The 24,357-nt window shown below is 43.7% G+C and overlaps 1 protein-coding gene across 12 annotated transcripts in view; it reads left to right on the top strand.

Moving 5' to 3' along the window:
* Positions 1-24,357, top strand: part of CADPS (calcium dependent secretion activator) — a 220,930-nt gene that overhangs the window by 107,775 nt on the left and 88,798 nt on the right. For 11 of the 12 annotated variants that reach the window (XM_074913788.1, XM_074913784.1, XM_074913783.1 and 8 more), the window contains 4 exons: positions 1,997-2,136; positions 4,177-4,243; positions 12,480-12,588; positions 13,695-13,907. In XM_074913788.1, coding sequence (XP_074769889.1) covers positions 1,997-2,136; positions 4,177-4,243; positions 12,480-12,588; positions 13,695-13,907 — 529 coding nt within the window. Of the gene's footprint in view, positions 1-1,996; positions 2,137-4,176; positions 4,244-12,479; positions 12,589-13,694; positions 13,908-17,982; positions 17,995-24,357 lie in introns of all 12 variants that reach the window. The other variant, XM_074913780.1, reaches the window with a different exon arrangement.

The following is a 24,357-nucleotide window of genomic DNA, read 5'->3' as shown; positions in this document are numbered from 1 at the left end:
GTGCTCTGGCAGGCATGTACAATGCCTACTTTCTATTGCTAGTGTTGAGTTGGCAACCGGCCGGCACTCCTCATTTCACCACTTTTATCGAGGGGAGAGCTGGAAAATGCTCCCAAGCCCTAAACTGCTGGATGGGCAGCTGAAGGCATGGGAATACATCCTGGCCCTATTGAAGCCGGTGGCAAGGCTCCCACAGATTTCATCCATGCCAAGACTTCAACTACTGAGAGCAAGGAGGGGAAGAGCCATGAATTACAACAACACTGAGCAAAGTTTATTTGCCTTTTAATGAAAAAGAGTTAGAAATCAAAGTAGAGAGCATCCCAAACACCCTGAGTGGCTGCTGCCTCCTGAAGAGATGTGGTTTAGTGGCAAGTCTATGTGCTTGCATGACCTGCCTTGCAGTGGGGGTCATTGGATACTGCTCAGAGTTTGGGTCCATCCCTGTTTCTAACAACACCCCACGGGGAGGACTCACTTCTCATCTTCAGGATTTGCTAAAATGTGTTTTTTTCCAAGAGGGATGCAGTAGAGGCTGGTGTTGCTCAGTTATCATAACAGCTTCAGATTCCTGCCAGAGAAAGCATTAGTCTGATTCAATAAAAGAAGTGATAAATAATGTTTATGAATAAGGGTGAAGTTGAGAATCTACTGATGTTAACCTCAGGCTTTGGAGGAGGCAATAAAATTATTTTTTAAATCATTCATCAGAGGGTAATAATCTCGAGGATATTTTGGTGGAAAACAGCCCGTAGGTTGTTGAATCAGCAGTAGAGTTGAAGAGCGGAGGAATACAAGATTATAGTCTGGGCTGGAGTTTGGCAGGAGCACGGGCTAAGCGTGAGCAAGGAATGAGTGATGGCAGCACATCAAATAACAAGGGTGAATGCTGCCATTTGTAAGATAATTTGCTTGTGTAAAGGTTAATGGATTTAAAGGAGATTCATCCCACTACAGGACAGTGGAGACTTGAATGAATTTGTGCCAGGCAAAGTCACCTCTGAAGAGGAATGGGCATAGGAGGGGGAAGGTTAAGCCACCTCCAAGGACACATATGGAAACACCAGGAGGAAATGGTGGATGTGGTTTAGTTCTGGGAGAACACTCTGTTTCTTGCTGTCTGAGGGAGCTGCTCCGCTTTGTAGGGGTAGTGGGTGAGTGGGAAAAGCACAACCATGATCAGGAAAGATTACTCGCCTCTTGGAGCCTTTCTGTTTCTTCGATGAGCCAAGCGCTTCCGTTGGTGTTCATCTGCCCCGCTCCGCTGCAGTCACTGGTGTTGCTCTGATTCACCCCAGCTGGAGACCATCCCATCATTTCCTCGCTGCGTGAAATGAAAGCAGAGAGTCCTGCAGCCACTGATGTCATGACATGCGTTGCAGATTTTATTTGCTGTCGTAGTGCAGTCCAGCCTACCTGAAACGTTGCCTACTGCATCCAGTCTTAACAGTAAGCAAAACATAAAACCAGCTTCCCCACAACCTGATAGTAGCAATAGATGAACCATTTTAGGTAAAGCTTTCTGAGCCCTCAGAACAGCACGTCTCACATGGAAAATGCCAGGAAGGCTGGAGGTTGACCAAGTTTTATGAGTCTGAAAGAAGGCAATTGCAGCGAGCACCCTCAGCAGAAAACTTGTTGCTGGTTTACTAATCGCATTAGTCCACCATCATTTTTAGACCGATTTACCTGGACAGCTGCAAGTTTGTTTACCACGATCTTTCCTTAAACAATGGGAACTGATAATGCAGTTCTGTTCTGCACAATCCCATGAACAGTAGCACGGTAGGTTGAGGAGCTGAAGAATATATGAATTAATCTCAAAATAATAAACTGTACTTTAAAAAAAGCAATAAAAAGCCATTCTCACTGATGTGAACAGAAATTTTCAGACTTTTAGGGCAAAAGTAGCTGATCTGATGCGCTTTTGCTCCCCATTAAAACCCGGTTTGTGAATAATTTTTCCCTTTAACATTGTCGATTTTGATATTTGCAGGTTGTTCTCCACCCTACACCCAATAGCCCAAAGCAATCAGAGTGGCACAAAATGACTGTTTCCAAAAACTGCCCGGATCAAGACCTGAAGATCAAGCTTGCTGTGAGAATGGATAAGCCTCAAAACATGAAGCACTCTGGGTAAATGCTTGTCTAGATCTGAAGAATTTGGTTTTGAGTGTGCATTAGAAGATGTCTCTTTTAAGATTCTGGAAGAGAAATTTTTTCTCAGGTTCACAGGAGGTTAAAAAAAAGATAAATATAAAAAGGGCATTAGTTCATTTATAATGCGCTTTCCATATTCTTAGCATAGTCCTTTCAATGCATATCAGCCAAATTCTAAATTTTAAACAGTATTCCTCAGGAAATTGCTAGGTTATTTTTTTCCTGTAAGGAGATAATAGGTGAACTGCCTGACTCGCTTACTGAGAACGGTATAATTTCCTAAGTTATTCAGTGTTTCCCTGTATTGACTTCTCAGAATCAAAAGCACAGTGCACCTTCTGCTTAAAATAAACTCCAGTGCGATCATCATTATTTATACAGAGATACACAGCACAATTAAATAGCAGGTGCCTGGAGTAGGCAGTTGCCTGGAGTAGGACTAATGATCTGGAAGGTTAAAAGGGAAACCTCTCCCCTCCAGACGTGAGTGTCAGAGGATCTGGGGTCAGGGGGATCCCTTACCACCACCCCTGGCTTCCACCTTTGTGCCATGCAATTGCAAATTAGATCTTCCTTAGGAAGATGTAGCTGATGCCATTAGCAAGACTCCTCTGTTTGCTTTTCAGAGCTAAGGATGTGGTGAAAAACAGTAACTGTCCAGGAATGTCACTGTTTTGATTAATTCTTTCTCCAGTATATTTTTAGTGCTATAAAAGTGACTTTATTTCATTTTTATTTTCATAACGTTTTGTTATATTTAATTCATTGGTTTGGATCGCTCATCTGTTTTTTAATTCCATCTTCTCCTGTCTTCTCTGCTAATGAGGTCAGAGCCAGGAGCCACATGTGAGGTTTAATTTTCCCACCAAGATCACAGAGACAAAAAGCAAGAAAGGACAGTTCACCTATCCTATTTGTTTCCTTGACTGCAGCTGATAGCAACAGGGCTGAGCAGTCCTGGCTTTTCTCAGTCTTTCTTGAACTAACATTTGATTTACAAGATCCTGCTTAAAACTGTGTGGTTTATAATACTAGCTTGCTGTCAGAACTGAGGTTGTCTTTCTGTTGATGTTAGTGGCAATAGCAAAAAGGACAATTATTACCCTGTTCTTGAACTAGCCAAGGACTCAGTGCCCACATCAGCATGACTTGGAGTTTTGTGGCTTAAAAATTCACCAAGAGTATGCTGGATCTCTTCTGGCATAAGGAACCACTAGCATAACCAAAAAGGAATTGTTTTTCTATCTATTGAGCCAGAACTAAAGTAATTATAATGATACATAAAACGTATTAATGCTGAATAATGTCCTTGCATCTATTATTACTCTGGTGCTGCCACTGTTTTTGCCAGTGTTTGTATTACAGTGTCACAGTGACCGCTTCATCACAAGGATTAAATGCAAATTGTGACATTAATTTTAAAGGTTAATTATTCCTTTGTAGAAAACAGTAAATTCACTCCTCCTTAGAAATTATTCAGTTTGCTTGAATATCTGTAGCCAGGCAATTTCTAGGAATTCAGCTGTTCAGCAAAGTCTCCTAGTTTAGTCAGTCCAGTGGATACTGGGATCCTGGGTACTGGTTTTGATGTAGTAAGTATCCCTCTGTTTGATGGCTCCCCTCAGCCAAATGGTTTTGTGAAGGCTTAAAGCAACATTTGTGGTTTCTCTCCCTTAATTCTTCCACTGCAAATGTATTCTTCACCCATCCAACCATGTTGTATTCACTGGCATGAAAGGGCTTCTAAATTCTGAGCAAGTTGTGAAAGACAAAGAGGAAGGGAGAATTAATACTGTGTAAGATTATGACTCTGGGAGCTTTTTATGTCACTTTCTTTACGGGTTATTTGTTCGGGCTAGAAATAAGCACATTTATGAATGCTGCTGAGCTCAAGAGTCTTGTAATTACTCCTCCTTGTGCATTAACTTCAGTTTCTAGGTGTAAATAAAACATAGTGAAAAGCAAGAGAACAACATAGTCACTCATGTACTGAATTTGCCTGTTCTTTTCTCCTAGGTATTTATGGGCCATTGGTAAAAATGTTTGGAAGAGATGGAAGAAACGATTCTTTGTCCTGGTCCAGGTAACAGATTTAACTAGAAGTGATCTTAAGTTGCAGCATTAAATATTTAGGTCTTTCCTCTGGCCATTTTCAGTGCTGTGTAATTGATGCTGAGCTGTGGTTCTGCGTAGGGTGTCTCTGAAGTCATGGATTTTTTTCTAAACATATATATCTTCTCAAGGATATCCCAATTGCAGACCTCTAGCAATGAGTTACCTGATGCACATGAATGCTTGGTGAAATGGAGAACCAGTTTTAGTGAGGAATTAATGAGATGAGGAGGAAGCTTGGTCTGTCTTGGCTGGACGTATTTGGGTGCAAATGTTCCCTTTTGAGCCTCCAGGTAAAATTTGAAGTCCATTGAAATGTACAGTAGTTTCAGCACTGGCTACGTCAGAGTCAGTACATCATTCTTGACATTTATTTGCCTTCATGTTCATTACTGCCTCTCATTGTCTGCAGCTCTCATCGATCATTTTGCAATGTCTTTCTTCCTTTTTCCCTTTTTTCTTTTTTTCACTTTCTGCCCTCCCAGTTTCAGTAGACCATGGTTAAGAATTTCAAGGAAACAGGCAGAAGATGTCCTCTATAACCTAAAAGGATCTGGTCAGTACTTGGTGTGTCAGATATTTCCTCACCTTCCCAAGGGCGGCTGAAACCACTGCATTGGCCACAGAAGTGTGGGGCCCCAGTTTGAGCAGTTTCATCCTCACACCAACCTGATAAAGCCACAGAGTCCTCTTGGGTCCATCTCTCCTTCCCTGCTCTCTGGCTTCCCCAGGGCACGTTGTCTCCAAGTATGAGAAATCAAAGCTCTGTGCAGATGCTCTGGTGGAATAACATGGAATCCCGCTGAGATCTTGTGCCAGCACAGATCCAAAGTGATCAAGTCAGAGGGTGAAATCCTACAGCCAATGAAGCCGATAGCAGATCTGCCACAGAGGGGACTGAGATTCACCCATGTGTAACAGAGATGGTGTAAACCAGGTGCACCAGGCTCTGCATTTGGGATGGAGCATGCTTGTGTGCTGTCTTTCCTGTGCCAGTAAAGGTGGGAGTCCATGTGGTCCATCTTCCACCTTAGGCAGCTGGCTTATCTGGTCCTAAATCACCTCGTGTAAACTGGTTAGTTTTAATTATTACTCCAAGTTCAACTGTCTCAGTAGGAAGCTTAATTGCATTCCCTGTTTGTCCATCACTGCCATAGCGCTAAACTATGTGGTAGATAAGAAAACCTATCCTGTGGAGGTAGAAGGGATTTATGATGTGCATTACCCATTTAAGTAGGAGCCTATTTGGAGAGGCCAGTTGAGTACCTAGTCCAATAATCAAGTATGATCAGCAGCAACAGTTTAAGTGCTCGTTTTATATTCCAAATGGGGTCAAAATGGCCACAGAAGTGGGGGAGTTAGTGTGGAGCAGCCCCAGGAGATGCTTCTGTCTGCCCACGCAGTATATTTAGATTTAGGTAAAAAGGATGGGTTTAGGATCTGTGTAATTTATTTCTGGAGGCACTTGGTTTGCAAATGCACCCTCCATGTAGGGACTGGCCAGGTCCCTGGTGAGGTAGGGTGCTTGGCACCTTGCAGGGGAACCCAGCGTCTTGCAGAGCTAGACCGCTGGAGGTAAATCCCAGATTGTCTCCTGGGTAAGAAGCAGCAGAGGCCATAATGAAGGAAAAGCCTTTCGGGAACATTATGCAGTGACCGTGTCTTTGGTCAGGGATTGAAGGATTGCTTTTTTCTGTATGTTTCCTTTATTGTGTTCTGAAAGGAAGTTAAAAGTGCTGTGGCAGTCTGTGATCACCTGTAAAGGAACCAGTATTGCTTTTCCTTGAGAGGTGATTCATTCCTATTAGACCAAGTTCTCAGTCCCTTTTTCCCTGTGAACAGGGATTCTCCAAAGCAGAGAATTCTCTTTCCTAACATCCCTTCTCCCGAAAGTATATCTATTGATACTCTCCTGTGCAAGGATTTGCAGGTTTGGACATGGATTCCCATGTCTCTCTCAAGGAGCCTTTCTTCTGGCCATTCTATGCAGTTACTTCTCTAGTTTTCAGTTGCTATATATTCTTCAGCTTGCTGTGGAATTGAAGCTTTCAGAGTTATTCCATGTTTTCTCATGTTACTAGGTCTGTATTCGTCAGTTGGCATATAAGAGCAGAATTTGGCCAGAAAAGCAATTCATTTGAATAAGATGAGCAGACTTTTGCCCCCAGAGAGTCTCTGTAGCCCACCTCAGAAATTCCAGCTGCCACTGCAGCTTCTCTGTTATGTTACCGTTTGCTCAACATTTGGTGCAATGTAAAGTGTTCTGCCGTACATCAAATATAAACAAGAAACACTCTCTATGCAGTCCCTCAGATGTAGTTTGAGCATATTGAACATGTCAGCAGGCAATAAAGATGGAATAAAAATACTTTGCTGTCCGTATGTTTGTCATTTGCTTTTCATGCAATGCAAAGGATGGGTGCTGATATGAACAGGGATTGGCAGCAAAGGTGTTGATGTCCAGGATGCTCTGAACTCTGCTAAACCACAGTCAGAAAATAACCCCCGCAGGAAGGTGAGCTGGCTCTGTTACGTAAAGAACAGACAAGGAGCAGCCCCTGGTTCAGGAGCTCGCTTGTCTGCGCCAGGCTCCTGCTTGCACCAGAGCTGAGAGATGGAGTCCAGAGCATGAAGTCCATAGTGGTCAGGTCAGTCCTTGACACTGCCAGGAGGGCAAAGCTGCACGTTCAGATGAATGACTAAATGTTTCCTTTCTGATCCCACGTCCCTGTCCCTTACCTGTAGTATCTTCTGTTGCAGCCCTGTCTCCTCTCCTGTCGCTTGCAGGGTAACCTCCTCCTCCTGGTCCTGTGCCCTCTCCTGCCCCTTTTTCCCCACTTCAGATGGACGCAGCCTCAGTTCCTTCAGAGCTATCGGGTGGTACTGCTCTGCCTTCTGGTACCAGTGGCTAAGAAATTCATGGTAATAAATACTCAAACTCTTCATAACCATCTAAACAAGGCACAAAGGTGCCAAACTGCATGGGCGGCACCAAGGAGGAAGGTGTTGATGGCAGTTTGTCTCTTTTGTGTCAGTGATGCCTTGCCGGTATGAACGGAGGCTTTGCGCACGTATGTAGAAAAAGGAGCTCTGCAGGGAGCATTTCCACTGCTACTTGGCTTGTGTAAGCCCTGGAGAGAAGGGGAAAGGAGCAATAACTGCCTTGTGATTTGGGTGGAATAATCCCTCGCACCTTCTGTGTCTGTGTAGCTGCGAGGGTTTTACAGGAGTGGAGATGATTTGTTTGGGTGTAGCGGGTGAGGGCGGTTCCTTTGTGCCATTTCTAGAACTGGGCCTCACCTCTCCAGTGCATGCATTGCTGGGTGGACTTGGTTCAGCCCCTCGGGAAAGGTTTACAGCATGGCATGGCTGGCAGAGCTGCTGCATATGCTCCTCTAGCATGTACCCGTGCGTTAAGAGGGGATAGTTTTCTCTTCCGAATGAATCGCAGTCCTCTCTGCACGCTGCCCACCCTTCTCGTAGACACCCTTTGAGATGAGCAGCAGAAGAGCAGAATACTGATTAGATGTAAATTACATGGCAGAGACTCGTTACTTGCCTAATTTTAAATCCTGAGATATGCAGCGTGAAAGTGATGGCAGAATATGGCCCTGAGCTTGGATGGAAATGGTCCGCAGCATCACAAGTGAGGAAAATGCTTCGTAAAGGCAACAGTAATGCCAGTGGCAGTGGTAAGCGAAAGCAATGGAGCGATTTAGGGCAAAGTTCTCTGTGACTGGTTAGAAAAGAAAATGTACATCCATCACAGATGTTCTAAGTGTTTCCTATGTTGCTCTATCAGCTGCCTGAGCACAGCATAGAAATTTCAGCCAGTTTGCCAGTTAGACCCTTGATCGTGAAAAAGCTGGGATTTTTGATAGCTGACAGAGCTTGTATTAATTCTTTGCAAGGTCTAATGTGCTGTACTGGCAACAACACTATTGTTGGTTCTGGTGGGTTTGCTGGAAATTTCTTATAAGGATTCTTAAGGGCAAGTGAATTAATTACATAGAGATTTCAGACTGAATCTGTTCTTCTCTTGTCATAACCCCATTTCTGTGCTCTGGCAGCATATGGGAAGTAACACTCCATGGTACCTGGATGACATGTCTGCTGAGTAGCTTGAAGCAGTTTTCGGCTGATTGTGTCTGATGGTGTTTGCAGAATGTTGTTGGAACCAGATCAACTCTCTGCAGATTAAAACCAGTTGCAGTGTGTACGCCTGGATCTATTGTTCTAGTGACAGACTCCCTGAACTCATTATAATTTAGACTAACAGTGACAGTTCCTGCTTTTAGCAAAACTAAGCTGACTAGGGATAAAATGAAATGAAGTAAGTGTTTAGTAACTCCAAATAACCAACAGAATTTGAAAATAATTCAGCAAAATTGCAGTGTACTACACCAGCAGTCCTAGACTGTGGTCTTCACGTCAAGGTAAATGACCCATAGCTGCTCCCCATAATCATATTAAATCACGTTTTTACTTAGACCCTCACTGAGAACTGGACATAGGTGGTGATCCTTGAGAAACCTTGAGTGCAGATGATAAATGCAAAATGTTTGGAAACTGCTGGTTAAACAGATGCCACAGCTCGTTGCACCTGGCTACAGCAGGTCCTGCATGTCCTGTCCACGCTCACGTGGGATGTCTTCCCATCCCGCAGCCCTGCCCGAGGGGAGCACACACACACACACCTCCTGCTTGAAGGAAGAAGCTAGGACTACTGCTATGTGCAATTGTTTAGGGCTGAATGGATGTGCTGAGATGTGAAAACAGTTTCTTTAAGCTAAGATCATTTCCTCTGCTCATTTGTGTCAGGAAAAGGCTCGGGAGGCAACATACAGCTGTAACCAGAGGACAAGAGTCTCCCATCAAAGTGGAAAGCTGTATTACAGCTGGCAGTATCTTAGCACAGTTTCTCTCCCTTGGGACAAAATACATGCTGTTAATCTAGGAAAGGTCCATTTAAGATTTTAACCCAAGTGGGGCAGTGTTATGTCAACAGTGAGAAAGGGGGAGGCGAGTGACTGAGCTCAGAGTGTGAGGCACGACAATTAACAGGTTTGAGCAGGATCCTGGGGAAAGCGGTGCTCAGTAGAGCAGGACTCTCTGGTGAAAAAACAAGGACCAAGTCAGGACTGGTTAATACATATCTACTGTATTTATTAATCAGTTGGATTATATAGCTGGTGACAGAATATGGTTGAGTGCCAAGAAAGTCAGATCTAATTTAGCAGCCTGGGAATAGTGAACTTTGGCATTTGTCTCCCGCTGTCTGCTTACCCTTTCCTGAATTTCTTTGTCTTTTTCTCCTTTTTCCCACTTTCTTTTCCTTCTGTTCTTTTGTCTCAAATTATTTCTCAAAGCGTTTTCCCTTTTTTATAATGAACCAGCCAGGGAAGCCTTGGATTATTTCCCTTCTTTTAGTTTTGCTCAGTTCAGCTTCCTTAGATGCTCCTTTCCTGGCCCTCATCGAGTCCCTGGATGAAATCCCAGCTGCTTTGAGAGTCCCTCACTGGGCAGAGATTTCTCCTCTGTCTTCCTCCAGTTTCCTCTCTGTATCTGTGTTTTTTCCAATTACTCAAACCATTCATCTTGCCCATCCCATCTGCTCGCTCGCTCTCATACTCAGCTATGGTTCAGTGTGAACTCAGCAGGCTGTAAGATTAATTTCTGCTATTAACTGTTTCACTTGTCTGGACACTTCTAAGCTTCTACAGAAAGCAGGCTCTGTAAAGCACAATATTTTAGAGGACTGATGAAAGGCAAGCTGCAATCTCCACTTGACCCTACAGTGCTGCTCAGCAGTGAAGCACGATTGTGACATATCGAGCTTTCTAGAATCTTATTTTGTCTAGTTTTGCTTTACCACTGCTTGTATAGAATAGAAGGAGCCACATGGCACTGGTAGTCAGAGCATCAGCTTCTTTCTGACCCCACAGAGTAAATGCTGTAGGTGTCAGGATAGGACGGACAGGCTGGTATGCCAGTCCTTGAAGTCAGTAGCTCGAGTTGTTTAGGTGCAGGCACTCTACACGGCACAGCTGGTACCTCTTCCAGAGGCTGTCGATAGCTGTCTCCTCCCTCCAGCCTGATCCCAGCCTGCCTCGTGCCACCAGGCTCTCGGGCAATCCTGAGCTCACACTTGAGCTGTGTGAGCAGAGAAGAAGTAGGACATGAACCCAGATGAGCCCTGGCTCATCACACGTTGTAGACCCACCTGTAGGTTTCTCTTAGGGGTCTCTCCTTAATAATGATGTAGAGCAGCTTCTTCCAAGGAAATTGTGTGAATGCTAACAGGAGAGACCAGTTTGCTTTGCCTCTGTCCCAGGATGGCTCCACCAGAGCCTGCTGTCTACATATGTCTTTTATAACTTTTAACATGAGAAGTATAAGCTCTGAAATGTGTTTCCGTACATTACTGTTGTGTTGGTGTGGTTGGTTTATTGATAGGGACGGAGAATATTTTCCTCTCATTCCAAAGATGAGAGGAATTATTTGTACATGAAGAAGAGCCTGAAATTCAGACCTCATGTTCAGGGTCAGAGAAGAAGAAACTGAACTACTGAATGAATTTTACCTGTTGCTATAGAGCGTATGGGAGAAGGAAAAACCAATAGTTGTATTAATGTTTTCAATCAATGTCAGCATAGCTTAGCACTGACTCATTTCAGGAATTAAATTTATCACGCAGTCCCTGAAGTTCAGGCTGTCTAACACAGAGAAATCAAATCCTCACTGCTCAGATGAAATCTCCAGGATCTTACCATAAATAAAGCACATTCAAGAGTTTCTCCAGGAGATGGCAGCAATATACTGCAAGTATAACTGAATGAACACTGCAGGAGTCGTCTGAATGTTGTGCTGTGGGGCACTAGGTTATTTTTAGATTTCTTCGTGTTAATCTTTTTAATTTTTGTGTTGCCGGTACGATGGTATGCATTCAAAGTTCATAGCATAGAATATGCACTGGTGTGCTCCTGCTATTGGTCTGTTACTTGTCAATCTTTCGTCAGTGCTGGTAGTTTTAAGGAGGATGCAAGATGCTTAAAGCATCACTTTTAGTCTTACTCCCACAAATGTGTTAATGATAGGGTTTATTCTTAGGTGGCTTTTGGAGCTGTTCCTGGAGGAAGGCACGGTGCAGGCAGGGCTGCTGAGAGCAGGCTGGCAGCTAGCAGAAGCCCGTAGAGGGCAGCAATAAACCGAGCGCCGACTAGGAGATGCTGTGCCAATAGATGGGTCCCCTGACTTAAATAAATGACATTTTATTAGCGATAGATGCCACCAAAATAGGTGCTGCATGTGTATTTGTAGCCGAGCGATTTGTCTGGAGTTTGAAGGCAAAATCCCCCAGCCCAGCGCTCGTCTTTTAGGATCTCTCCCGACTTCCAAGGAGTGACAGCCATGATCCATTGCCACCCACCAGAGTTTTAAAGTTTCCTCGAGAGGTCAAGAAAACGTCCAGACAAATAAAATTACGTCAGGCGTCCAGGATGTGACACAACCTTAACAAAGTCATTTGAAATCATTTGACAGTAAATTTCCCCGTGAGTTCCTAGCCTGGGGCATGGAGAATCCTCTCCTTTCCTCTCCTCCCTGGACGAGCTTCTTGCCGACCATCCAGATTGCAGCACGCCGAGTACACGCGGGGTCTTGATGTGGCCTGATGGCCTCCTAAAGGCGATTCGGGGGCCTGGCAGAGCCCCCGCAGCTGAGTCGGCTTCCGTCAAGAGCTTGACATTGAATGTATCGTGTCATGCAGATGGTACCTCAGAGGAGTGAGAGCTGCCATTTACAGCACTGATGACAACAACTGCCGAGATCAGTGGGATCTTAAGATTGCTTTAATATGACTGGCACCTAGCAATTTAGCTCACATTGTTTGTGACAGGGTGTCACTCTTGCATTTGTCTGGGGATGAATGATAGAGGGTTTTAAAGCGTGGAGCTTCCTCTTTTGGAGGAAATTAAACCGCTGTATGTACTGATGCAGAGAATTAGATGCCTGCCACAGCAGGGTGTGTTAAGAGAGAAAGAAGCCTGGTAAAAAGTTTAGTCTGTCTCATATGGGCAATGACCACCAAAATTCCCCCACCACCCCCAGGCCCTGTGAACACGCCGTCAGCACACGGCATTTGTAAGCGCTTTAGATTGCCTTGTCGTGATCACCCGGTGCCATCTTAGCTTTGTGATTTTCTTCAGGTTAGTCAATATACATTTGCTATGTGCAGCTACCGGGAGAAAAAAGCTGAACCTCAAGAGCTGCTGCAGCTCGACGGATACACTGTGGACTACACCGACCCGCAGCCAGGTACGGGGCCGACAGCTCGCCGCTGCGCCCGCAGGTGCTCGTGCTCGCCACGCTGCCTGCGGCTCCCAAACAGGACTCCTCTCTCTCCCCACCTCCTTGCAGCTGAACTGTGATCAGCATTATTATAAATATGTTTGTGTTTATACTGATCATTAACTATGCATGACTTTACTATAAATAGATCCAAGGAATTGAGCTAGGAGTTGCACCAGAGGAGGGAAAGACTCATCTTCTCTGAGGAGCCTAAGTGAATTTGATGCTTAAATCCCAGTGAAATTTGATTGTGATCTGAATGCTCAAATTGAGTGATGATCCTAACCTGTGCCTTCAGGTTATATATATTCCCTAAATAAAAGGTTAGCAGCTAGGCCTGTCTTTATCATAGAAAATATTTGTGGGAACAACCCAGCGGTTTTGCCTGTCCTGTTTTCTCTCTGATAGATGGGTGTGAGTGGAAGGGGCAGGATGAGAAAAACCCTTGGTACCTGTTGAGTGGTGAGACCCTTCTTCGAGTGGAGGAGCACCACATTTCTTTTATTTCAGTGGGTCAACTCGTTGAGCGTGGTGATCCTCACCATGCCCTGGATAGTGGCATCCCCAAAGGAGATGAAGAAAGACACAGTGGGTTGGTTGTCAAGACCTGGATTCCAAGTTAATTCCAATGTTAAGGAGATGGGAAGATGGGTGCCGAATCAGGGCAAAGACAGAAATAAGCACATCACCCAAGCACCTTTAGTGTGGTGTGAGCACTGAGGCACTCACTCTAATGGGAAACCCCCCACCGCATCCCCTCAAAACCCGCTTTTAATGGGCTCCAGTGGTGCGGCCTGCACAGGACCTGCACAGTCAGGACTGTAGGTGAGAGAAGCAGTTAATCCCAGTGTGTTGGGGCATGTTTTAGTAATTGCAGTGCAGGGTGCCACCTGGCAACCTGGTGGGCTCTCTTGCAGGTGAGTTTGGTGCAGGGGAGGGGACTGAGCTCGTCCAGGGGCAGCGTGGAGCTGTCTGGGGACACCCCAGGGCGGCAGTGGGGTGGGAAGCTGGGGGAAATCCCTTCACTGCCCTCAAAGTCTGCAAAACTCCGTTGTCACTTCCTCTCCTGCCAGGTTTGGAGGGCGGCAGAGCATTCTTCAACGCGGTGAAGGAAGGAGACACGGTGATTTTTGCAAGTGACGATGAGCAGGACCGTATCCTGTGGGTCCAAGCCATGTACCGAGCCACCGGCCAGTCTCACAAACCTGTGCCGCCTACCCAAGTGCAAAAGCTAAATGCTAAAGGAGGAAATGTACCCCAGCTAGACGCCCCAATCTCTCAATTTTGTAAGTAAATAAGTTCTCCTAGAGAGCAGAAGTCTTTGATGGAAAGATTTTCTGCACTGATGTAAATCAGTATTCACACACATGTTTCTGACTCCAAAATGAAGTTTTTTTTCATTACCATTCAGCTGCTTTTTACATCAGTGGATACAGAAGCAGTTAACTTGTGTGTTCAAGACAACCAAACCCAAGAAAACAAAATTCCTTGGGGAACTCATCAATGAGTATTTTAAAGTGCAATACTTGATGGAGGAGAGACTGAGATCTGGGAGCCTGAGACCCAGCTTGCTTCCTGCAGACACACGTTTTACCCCCATACAATAAACTGCACACCCGGATCAGAGCGATTCATTAGCACCATTAGCTGTCTATCAAATGCATCACGTGCTCAGAACTACAGGTGCAAATCTTGCAAGTATGAAATGCACACACAAAAAGAGGTCTCCTGTTGAATATTCAACTGTAGGAAAACATATGGTATTTTTAACAGGTTGCTTTGCAGGCCAGTTAGATGTGAATTTAAAGCAATCATCTTTTAAGTCGTAGCTATGCTGCATGTCCTGTGCAGTTATATCCAGTTTGCTTAATTTGAAATTTAGAGCAATTTCTTTTGTCTTGCAAATATAATTTGATTATAAACCAGATGAATGCCTCCTCGCTCATTTTTCTTGAAGGTCTTGATCGCGCATCTGGAGCCCTTTTGTTATGGAACATGCAGCAGTTCTTGCTAGTTTCAGCAAAATTTAAGAATTAATATCATTAAATGTGAGTAAAATAAAGGGATAAATATTAGCAAATTCTTCTAATTAAATCAGATACTAACATTTAAAATAGTCATGGTAAACCTGTTATGGAGTATTTTGTTGTAAGGCGCTCAGAAAATCTGCCCCTTGCTTATCAATATCATTTGACTGTCTTTTATATTGGTTTAACTTGCTCATGTCAGTATTTATAGAAAATAACAATGCAAGACATACAGCTGTACGATCAGAAAACCTCTGCTTGCTCTTTTTTTTTTTCTTAATCGTCCACATGCTGCATATTTTGGACTCCCTTCTGCCTTGCATTGCTGCTGCTGTCAGTGAGGATGTAGCATGATGCAGCATGGTAAACCTTTAGTCAGTATTTTCATTTCAGTGACCCTCAACCTCTTCCTTCCAGTCAGCTCGCTGACTTTGGGAGTGCAAGGTGTAAAGGATTGGGGCCAGGAAGGAAGGAAGGAAGGATGCCTCTCAGAAAGCCAAAATGGGAATTAGGAATTGGACTCTTGCAAGTGGGAAGTTTCCTGGCTGTGATTAGCCTCTAGACCTGGCTGAGTTGTGCTGACCTGAGAGCATTCCCCGGGGGTTGTGTGTCCCTCTGCCCCAATTCTTGGATGTAGCAGGCACATATCCTTCTATGGCTGCTTTTTTACATGCTAAAAGCCTTCAAGGTGTATTAAGAGGGATGCTGCTTGTGTCTCCCTCTCCTAACAAGTGATGCTGAGGGATGCTGTTAGCTGTGTGATTGATGCAAAGAGGATGTACTCCTGCTTGTCCCAGCATGATCCCTGTGGATTAGGATGAGGGCAGCGAGAGAACATCAAACTGGGGAAGCACCTTTCCCTCCAGTCTTCTCACATCCCTGCAGACCTGGAGAATTTTCCTGCTGGGTAAATTCCTGATGTTTATGGAATTTTCACTTTGCCAGACTAATATGTGGGGTTGGGTGAAGGACAGACACATCATAATTGCTGGCAACAGCTGTAACAAAGTCTGCCAGAAGTTTGAGGAGGGAAGGGGGATGCCTGGGGCCATGGACCTTCAGGTGTGTTGTCCCCGTGCACAGCCAAGCGCTCTGTGTGTGTGGCAGAGCTGAACCCCCCTGCTTAGGTTACCTGGGATGGAGAAAGGGCAGCTGGCTTGTGCGTGTCCTTGCAAGGGGTCAGTGAAGTCAGTGACTGAGCCCAGGAGTCCTCTCCTCATCTGACCACAGCCCAGCACGTCCACTGCAGACTTGTGCTGCTCGTGGTCCTGCAGACCGTATCAGCCTGACTGTGCTCAGAGCTATAGCAATGCCACAGGTTTGACCTTGTTTTCTGTCTCGCTCGCCTGACAGGAGGCAGGGGTCCCTCAGCCTCGCTTCTGGTGAAAACAGCCAAGATTTCACCCCCTGGTCCCTGCAGGGCATCTGAGGGGGTCGGGATCTGAACTCAGTTTCTCTCGCTTGTTCTCAGGCTGATACCATCTCCAAATCCAGATCATTTGGCTTTTTTTATGCCACCACCTTCCTTCCATCCACAATGTGTTTCCCTCATGAACTGGGTGGCTTCAGGCCCCCCTTTTTGCAGTAAGCACTGGGAAAGCCTCTTGGTTGTGTTCTGCTGAGACCTGGAAGGGGGAAACCAGTCAGCTCATCGGTCTGATGATGACTTGCTACTTCAGCATCCTCTGGGCTAGTGTGTTTTGTCCTCGGTCTTCCTTCCTCCTCCTCCTCCTTTGGATCTAGATCCCTCTGACAGCTCTTTGTACACAGGACATTCATCCTACAGGAGGAGGAGAGCAGCATGCCATAGTACACCTTCAGCTCAACAGCAAGGGCTACTCCTTTTCATATTCCAAGATCAGTACATGGCAGTGCTCCTTGCAAAAGTCATCGGGCACAGCAGTTAAATAATCAGAAGTAGAAGTCAGTCATGCATGGCACACATGATGCCTTGTCAGGAGTCTTAAATGCACAAATACATATCTCAGCTCCTTCAGTCTTGAAATTCAAACATATCAAGTATTGCATTTTTAAAAGGGTCTTGGTTTGTTATTGGGTTTTTTTGGCTTGGGTTTTTTGGTTTGTTTGTTTGGGTTTTTTTGCCTGCAGAAAGGTAAGGACTTTTGCAACACATTTTATTCTTGTACGTTTATCTTTATATCTGTCATATTTTTTGTGCTTTATTAGAGGCTATGGTGAATGAGGATGTGCAAAGAAGTAAATGTTAAGCCATTTGATGAGTAACTGTTGTTAGAGCTTTCATGTTGTAGCAGTCCGAGATGGCACATGCGCATGCATGCACATGCAGAGAAAATCCAGCCCTTCGCTCCTGTGATGGAGCTGTCTGTTAAACAGAAACTTGAGAACATATTTTGCTGTTGGGGAAACTTGGGAGAAGTAGTGAATTCATTTGGTTCCCACCTCTTTTGACTTAGTAAATACAAAGTTCGAGCAGCACTCAAAATTCTCATCCACAGTTCGATAGCAGCACTTGACTTGGAAGTAAACAGACAGCTCCGAACCAGGGTGGAGTTTATTTTATTTGCAATTTAAGTACTGAAAAAAAAAAATAGATCCTGCTATTCATTGATTTTTGTATGACTCTACAATTCCTTTTATGTGGGTGAACAATACCTGTTAGAGTGAAAAGTTTTGCTTTTTTTGTTTTGCTACAATTTAAAAGAAGAACTCCATTCACGCAAAGCTGTGCTTTTCTCCAATGTTCGCATTATAAAAGAAAAAACCCAAAACTGTTCTTGTTTACTGTTGAAGTCATGCACAATATTATAGTCAATAATGCTGCCAATACATATTACACCTTTTGGCAATATTTAAGCTTCATAAAAGTGGTCACTTGTCTGAAAGCACCAATCTTTGTTTGTTCTGTGTTAGTGATGCATCAAACAAAATTCCCAAACATGCTCAACGTTCTTTTCTTTTTTAAAAAAAAAAAAACTTTTCTTTTTAACATGAAAGATTGGTCCGTACTTGTTTTACGTATCACTTGTGGTTATATTTCATTTTTTAATGTGTGTTTATATTTAATTACTGTTAATCACACCATATACAAAGAGTTGGTTGTTTTGAGAATTTGTAATGATTTGTTCCCCCATAATAAGTAGCGAGGTTTATTGAGCTGCTTAAGAAATTTTCAGCCGTTTAAGTGGTTTGGTTTTTTTTTCGGTCGGTTTGATTTTCTTTAAGTTTCTTTTTCATTCTTTGCTTGAACCCAAATATTTAGCTGCTAGGTTAGGGCTCCTGTCTGCTTTCCTGAGCCTTGTTGCTAGTCTTTATGTTATTCTGGTTTGTTCCTTCTTACCCTGCTAACTTCTAGCTGGACTCAAGGGTAAGTGCTTCCCTGTAGCTAGCACAGCTCAGATAATCAGACTAGATTATCTGACATATGCAATGTGCTTTTTTTTTCTCTTAAATCTTTCTCATGTTTAGATTTTGTAGTACAAACTTTCCATGTTATTTTCCTGAATTGAGGTTTGAAATGTAAGTTTCCATACTGAAATTAGGATGCATGTGATGTTTGCATAATTGCCTTCTCTCCCTGGCTTTCACATTGGCATCAAGTGATCCTCTTAGTAAAGCCAATCATTAACATTTCTATTTTTCATTCCAAGATGTAAATATTAATTAACATCACAATAAAACTGTAAATAATACCTTCTTTTGTTTCATGGAATTTACATCTAGTTGACTGCTTCCTGCCTGAAAACAGATCATTTTGCACTCTGACAATATCCCTTCTCTCTGTGCCGATGATTAAGCTTGGTGCAGCGCACCAGCGTGTGGGGCTAAACGTGGACACCTCAAAGTGTAGAATAGGGCAGGAGACCCCGAGAGATCCAGACAAGGTGCAGGACTCCACAGGAGCCCCCCCCCCAAAAAAAAAAAAACCACCGAAAACAACCCTCTGCACACGCCTTGTGAAAACAAGCCTGAGTCTTTGAGGTTTGGGAGTTCCCTCTCCTGTAAACTCGGTAGGGGATGATTTCAGCAGCAAGCAGCAGCTCTGTGGGTCACCCTGGGTTTGGAGGTGACGACTTAAATACTTAGTCACAGAGAGGTGCTGCTGTTCCCTCAAATTATCATAAATTAATGTTTTAGCGTGGGTCTCAATCGCCAATCTAAGCAATGCTTGCCAAAGAATAAACCAGGGGAATTACTATTTTACCTTTTTCCACTGGAATACCTACTTTGAAAAAGATAAAAGCCCAAATTGTGCTGTAAAAGAGCTTCTCCTTAGCCTTTGTTCAAGTCTTAAATACACCCGGTACAAATCCTTTATTGGTGTTAAAAGCTGCTTCTCGAATACCTGGTGAGTGCCTGCTTTCCTTAGGAGGGAATAGCATCAGTGGGTCATGAGAGCTGGCAAATATGTATCTGGAGTATCTGAATGCAATTATGAGAAGGAACAGGCGGTGTCATCCCTCCTGGCCATCAAACAAGACTTCTTTTTTTCTTCTTCCTCCTTTTGTTTCTGTTTTCTTCTTTTTTTTTTTTTTTTTTTTCCTGTGTGTGAGTATGTGCGTGTGTGTATAAATATACCCCTGGGCAGCAGGCAGAATTCCTTCTCAGCAGACACTTTCTTTTTTCTTTCTTTTTTTTGTTTTCCAAATGTTTGGATTTCCAAAGAGGATTCTTATCAGACTTTACCGCACCAAAAAAAGAAAAAAAAAAAAAAAAGTTTAATTTGATGGAAATACAGATTTTTGCCACTTTGAAAGAAAGAAAGAAAGAGTGAATGAATGAATGAACTTGGGTCTGGCAACATTACATGTATTTGCACTACAATGCATTGCTATCCTATTAGATTATTAGTTTTGTGCTTTAATTGCTTTATTTTTTTTAGATAGTTAGAGATATCATAAGAACGCTGCTGTGTCTTCTGTATTGTCAACTTGCAGATGCTTCATTGCAGGAATGCAGAATTAAAATGTTAATTCAGTTCTCACATAACTTGCATGAATTTAAAACTAGCCTGTAAATCACTTCTACGTGCTTTAAGAAGCATGGGACTCTTAACTTATGAAATACAAATTCACAGGTTTCCGCAGTCATCTAATTCAAAATATTTTTAAATAGTTATAAAAATGCTGTGAAACAATGCTTTATATTATAAATAGCTGTTCTAAAACTGTGTTTTTAACTTGCCACACAAGGAATTATGTAAGTGTATACTACAAATTCTTATTCATTTAACTACCAAACATTAGATAATTTAGATTTCAATTCAGTGCCTAGTGTGTCTGGTGATTTACAGGAGCATTCATAATCGTTTATTAAAATTGTACCTCGAGCAGAAAAGAATTTGTTTGCAGCAGGGGAAAAGCCATAAAACACAGGAATAAACAGCCAATTAAATTTAAAGCTATCTTGTAACGCGGAATAATATGAAGGGGAAAAAAAAAAAAAAAAAGAGCTCTTAGATATCCAGCTGAGAGGCGAGTTCAGCCTGCTGCAGCGGCTGCAGCTCGTGGCGGGGAGGAGGTTTGCAGACCCCCGGACACACACACACACATCTATATATATATATCTCACTTTTCAGAGGTGGCAAAGCCATAGTGCACGGCGAGGAGGGGACTTGGTAAGTCACCAGCCGGCACTGCCAGCAGCTCGCTCACGATCAACAGCCTGGCGGTTTAAGTCCCAGTACGTTTGTGTTTCCCCCCGCTCCCCACCTCCAGAACACCAGTATTTGCTAGTAAAACCTCTCGCTCCACACGGCCGAACAAAACGGGGTTTCTAGGCGCTTCCCCTGGGTGTTTGTTTAAGGAGTCGCAGCCCAGGCGTGTCCCTTAGCTCGGCTTAAGAGGCGAGAGCCAGAGGGGACCCCGCTGGCCCTCGGAGCCCGCGGTGGGCTCGCCGTGGCCCGCCTTCCCGCCGCCCTGCATTGCCAGCGAGCACCACGCAGGCTGGAAAACTTCTCCCGCTTTGCCCGGCCAGGCCAGCGAAGAGTTTTCTAGAAATATCTGTAAATGAATAGCTGCCATCAATCATTGTCATTCCTTTATTTCATGTCTCCTGATGAGGTTGACTAGTGTCATTGTTTGTTACTGTCCAAACCACATCTTCATTCTTGTAATGTCAAGCAGATATGACAAGCACACATTTTCCAGATGAGTAAGATACAAAGTCACCTTTTAATTTACAGTTGTTTGGGTTTTTTTGTTTGTTTTGTTTTGTTTTTTAATAAATAAATGTGTCGTAAAATTTACTGGATGTTCGGTTGCCTTTGGTACTAAAACAAAGTCACTCATTAACGAAAAGAAATAAATCCAGAGTAAGAAATTCTTAAAATAAAATGGCTACCTAAAGCCTTTTATAACAAGAATTCTTTTATGGAGCTTGTCCCCCGCTATTAACTTCACTACTCTCAGAGCAAAATCTGCCAAAATTATTGCTGGAGCAAAAGAAATGCAGAGGGCAGGCAAATACATTTAAAAAAAAAGAATGAGAGATTTGACTGTTTTGTCTCTTCCTTTTTAAATAACAGTGAGATAAAGAGAAATACAGCCCTCAGAGGACCAAATGGTGGGACAGTCCTTTGATTTTCATTATTGTTGTTGTTGTTGTTGAAATCTTTGTGTTCCTGACACTGGCAGAATTTTAAGACTCTGATTTCAAACACTTACAGGGAGTGTGTGTGTGACAGGGGGCCGGTTAATGGAGTCAGTATAAAACGCAAACTGGATAAAAATGAACAAAATCAACCTGGCAGTATTAAAAAAAAGACTGCAATGTAGGTGACCGAGTGTAATATAAAAGGCCAGAGTCTGCAGTTTTCCAGAAGAAAGGCTCGTGGAGTCTGTGCTGCCCATTTCCCTCTGCTGGCAGCCTCCCTTCCGAGACCACCATCAAACACCTTTCAGCTGCAGTTGTGTTCAGCTTGTCTAAATATGTAAGATAACTTTTGTGGGCCTGCAGCAGCATTTTGGCTGGGGCCCCGAACAAAGAAGCACCCGCAAGCTTGGCACAGCACCTTGGGAAGGGATTGTAAATTACTGGAGCATCATATAACTTTCTTTCTTTGGTTTCTCCTTTCTTTTTAGGTAGAATAACAGAGCAGGGTCAAAAAAGCAGCCGTATTTGACTGAAACAATTAATTTAAAGTACTTACAAATTAGCCGTACAGTGTGGTGTGAATATTGGCCATTCTCATTTTGTGCTTTGTTTAAAATCTCATTCAAACTCTACAAGCCATTTTGAAAGAAGGTAGATTATACATAAAACTTATTTCAAGTGCAGATGTTGGAATTATTTTAAATCACAGATCAGCTGTCTGGAGCAGAGTAATAATGTATTTAGATCTACCCTTTTCTTTTTCTACTGCCTAGGAAGTTTAATGCTTTTGGTATAATTTGATTCCTAAATCTCATTTATAAAAGCGAGCCTGTTGGAAAAATCAAAATGCAAAAATAAATTGCAGGTTGCATGACATGCTTATTTTCTAACGATTAATTAAGGAAAGGTGAGTTTAGTGTAGCATTGTCTTTTTTAACCAGCTCCTAGTTATTCTTAAGAATTCTAAGCATCTGGCCCAGAGCAGATATTCCATTTGAGAGAAATACGTGTATGTATTAGCATTCTCCAAAGACATCTCCAGTTCACACCACGCCAGCTTTATCCTCTGCAGCTCCGCCGATGTGAAATGGTTTGCTCACGCCAGAGCTGCAACCCTGGGCTGCTGCAGGGAGGGCTGTGGCTGGTCATCTTCCTTCCCGTGGCAAAAAAACACATTTTAAACCACTGACTGAGCAGAAGTCATGCGGCTCATACTTTTTTTGGTCACTTGAGCTCATGCAGTGCCATTTCTGATGCTTCTCTCTTCAGGTGGTTGTTCTGAGGTGGGGAGATTTGGGGCGAATGGGCTTTTGAGCGGGCACCCCAATGGGATGCTCAGTAAGGTGTGGCTTCAAAGTGGTTAAAGAAAGTAAAATTGCCCCTGATTATGGACAGTCATGAAGGCTGTTTAATCACGGTGTCTGTTCTCACGCTTGGCAGGGAACTGTCTGTGCCCCTTGGGCAGGGAGATTTTAAAAAGCCCAGCACAGACTCCCAGCTCCATGGAAGCCTGCAGAGCTTTAGTCGGTTCACATCAACCAAAGGTCTACTCTGTGCCCACCTTGCTCAGCGAACATTAAGTGGGGAAAAGATAATTAGTCTGCAGTAAAAAAATACTAATTTCAAACATGTTTTCTAGCACATATGCTCAGAAAAGTTCACCAGCTAAAGGGCTAGAGGACTCTTCAAATTTCCAGCTGATTTACTCAGCTCTCAGAGCCTCGTTGGCTGAGCAGGAGGATTGACAGTGTATCAGGGCTCCTAATTGAAAAGTAATAAAATCTCTGAGCGAAGCTGGCAAATGAAGGCCTCCAGCCAATTTGTCAGCTTGCAGTCAACTCCGAGGAGCCGGGCAGAGCAGCAAGCCATTAAAAATAGTCTGATAATATCTGTTAAAACATTTTGCGGGCACTAGAGATGGAATAGAAAACATCACAGACAAACTCTTTGGGAGTGAATGCAATCAAATCGATCTTGGCCCAAAGGGACAGAGATGGTGGGGCAGAAAGCTGCCAAAATGGACAGGGAGCCGGCCCGTGCCGTGAGCCCCAGGGCTGGGTGGGTTTCGCATCCCGCACCCAAGGCTGCTGGAGAGGTGCCGTGGAGGTGATGTGCTCATGGGGGAGGTGGTCCCTGTCCCCCCCAGCCAGTCCTCGTGCTGCCACGTCGCTTGGCACCATTGGTGGCTTCTTCTGTCCCTGTGCTGAATGCACGGAGCCACTGGTGGAGGCAGAGGGGGGATTTAGGACCGGGGAGGGAGACAGGGGGGAGGCAGCAGGACCCGGCGCATGGTGCGAAACAGGGGAGCAGACCCTCAAAAATTAACCAGCTGTAGGAAAAACATCAGTGTTTGTTCATCAGGGTTTTAATGAGGAAAATTGCCAGCTATTGCTGAATTAAGTATTGCTAACAGCTAATTGAAATGTTACATGTTTTAATTTGTCTGATTTCTTTCCAGTGGGTGATGTTATTTATATAGTTTGTATATAGCTCACGACAGACTATACAGAAAATGTAAAGATTGCTCCCAATGATCAGTAGTATCTGAGGGCACAGACGTGAACAAGGTATTTAGGAAGACGTGCCATCCTTCACAGCTTAACATTAAATAGTAATACATGTATAAAGGAACACTGTCTCATTATCATTTAAAGCTCTTTTTTTTTTTTTAATTTATTTTTTTAAATTAAAGATTTTTGTTTTTTTCTGGTAAAGAGGGATTTTGTTTTAAAACAAATACAGTTACCATATACTACTATTGTGGAAAACTGCATTTTTGTGTCCTTTCAGCCACATTGTTTCAAGGCCACCCAGTTCCCCTAGGAGGCTATAAACAGGGGAAGGATTTAAATCCTATTTTCTTTGTCAAGGATTTGGCAAGAACCCATATAGTAGGAAGCTGAGCACGGACAAAACCGAGTGAAAGGTGTCCTTTAATTCCCCAGCCGCTGGTAGAACAAAGCCTGCTCCCAGCAGGGTCCCGGCTGGCCGCACCCAGGCCGGCTTGGCGGCTTCATTTCAACTGCTGAATTCGGTGTATTTTTAGTTAACCATGTTGAGATTAATTAATTAGCCCCTAGGAGTTAGTGCCTGTAAACGTCACCCAAAGCAGAGAAGTGTGAATACGTTGAGGCTG

This window comes from Athene noctua, chromosome 10, assembly GCF_965140245.1.
Source record: "Athene noctua chromosome 10, bAthNoc1.hap1.1, whole genome shotgun sequence".
Taxonomy (NCBI): domain Eukaryota; kingdom Metazoa; phylum Chordata; class Aves; order Strigiformes; family Strigidae; genus Athene; species Athene noctua.
The sequence above is the reverse complement of the archived record's forward strand: the minus strand, read 5'-3'. Positions and strand labels throughout refer to the sequence as shown.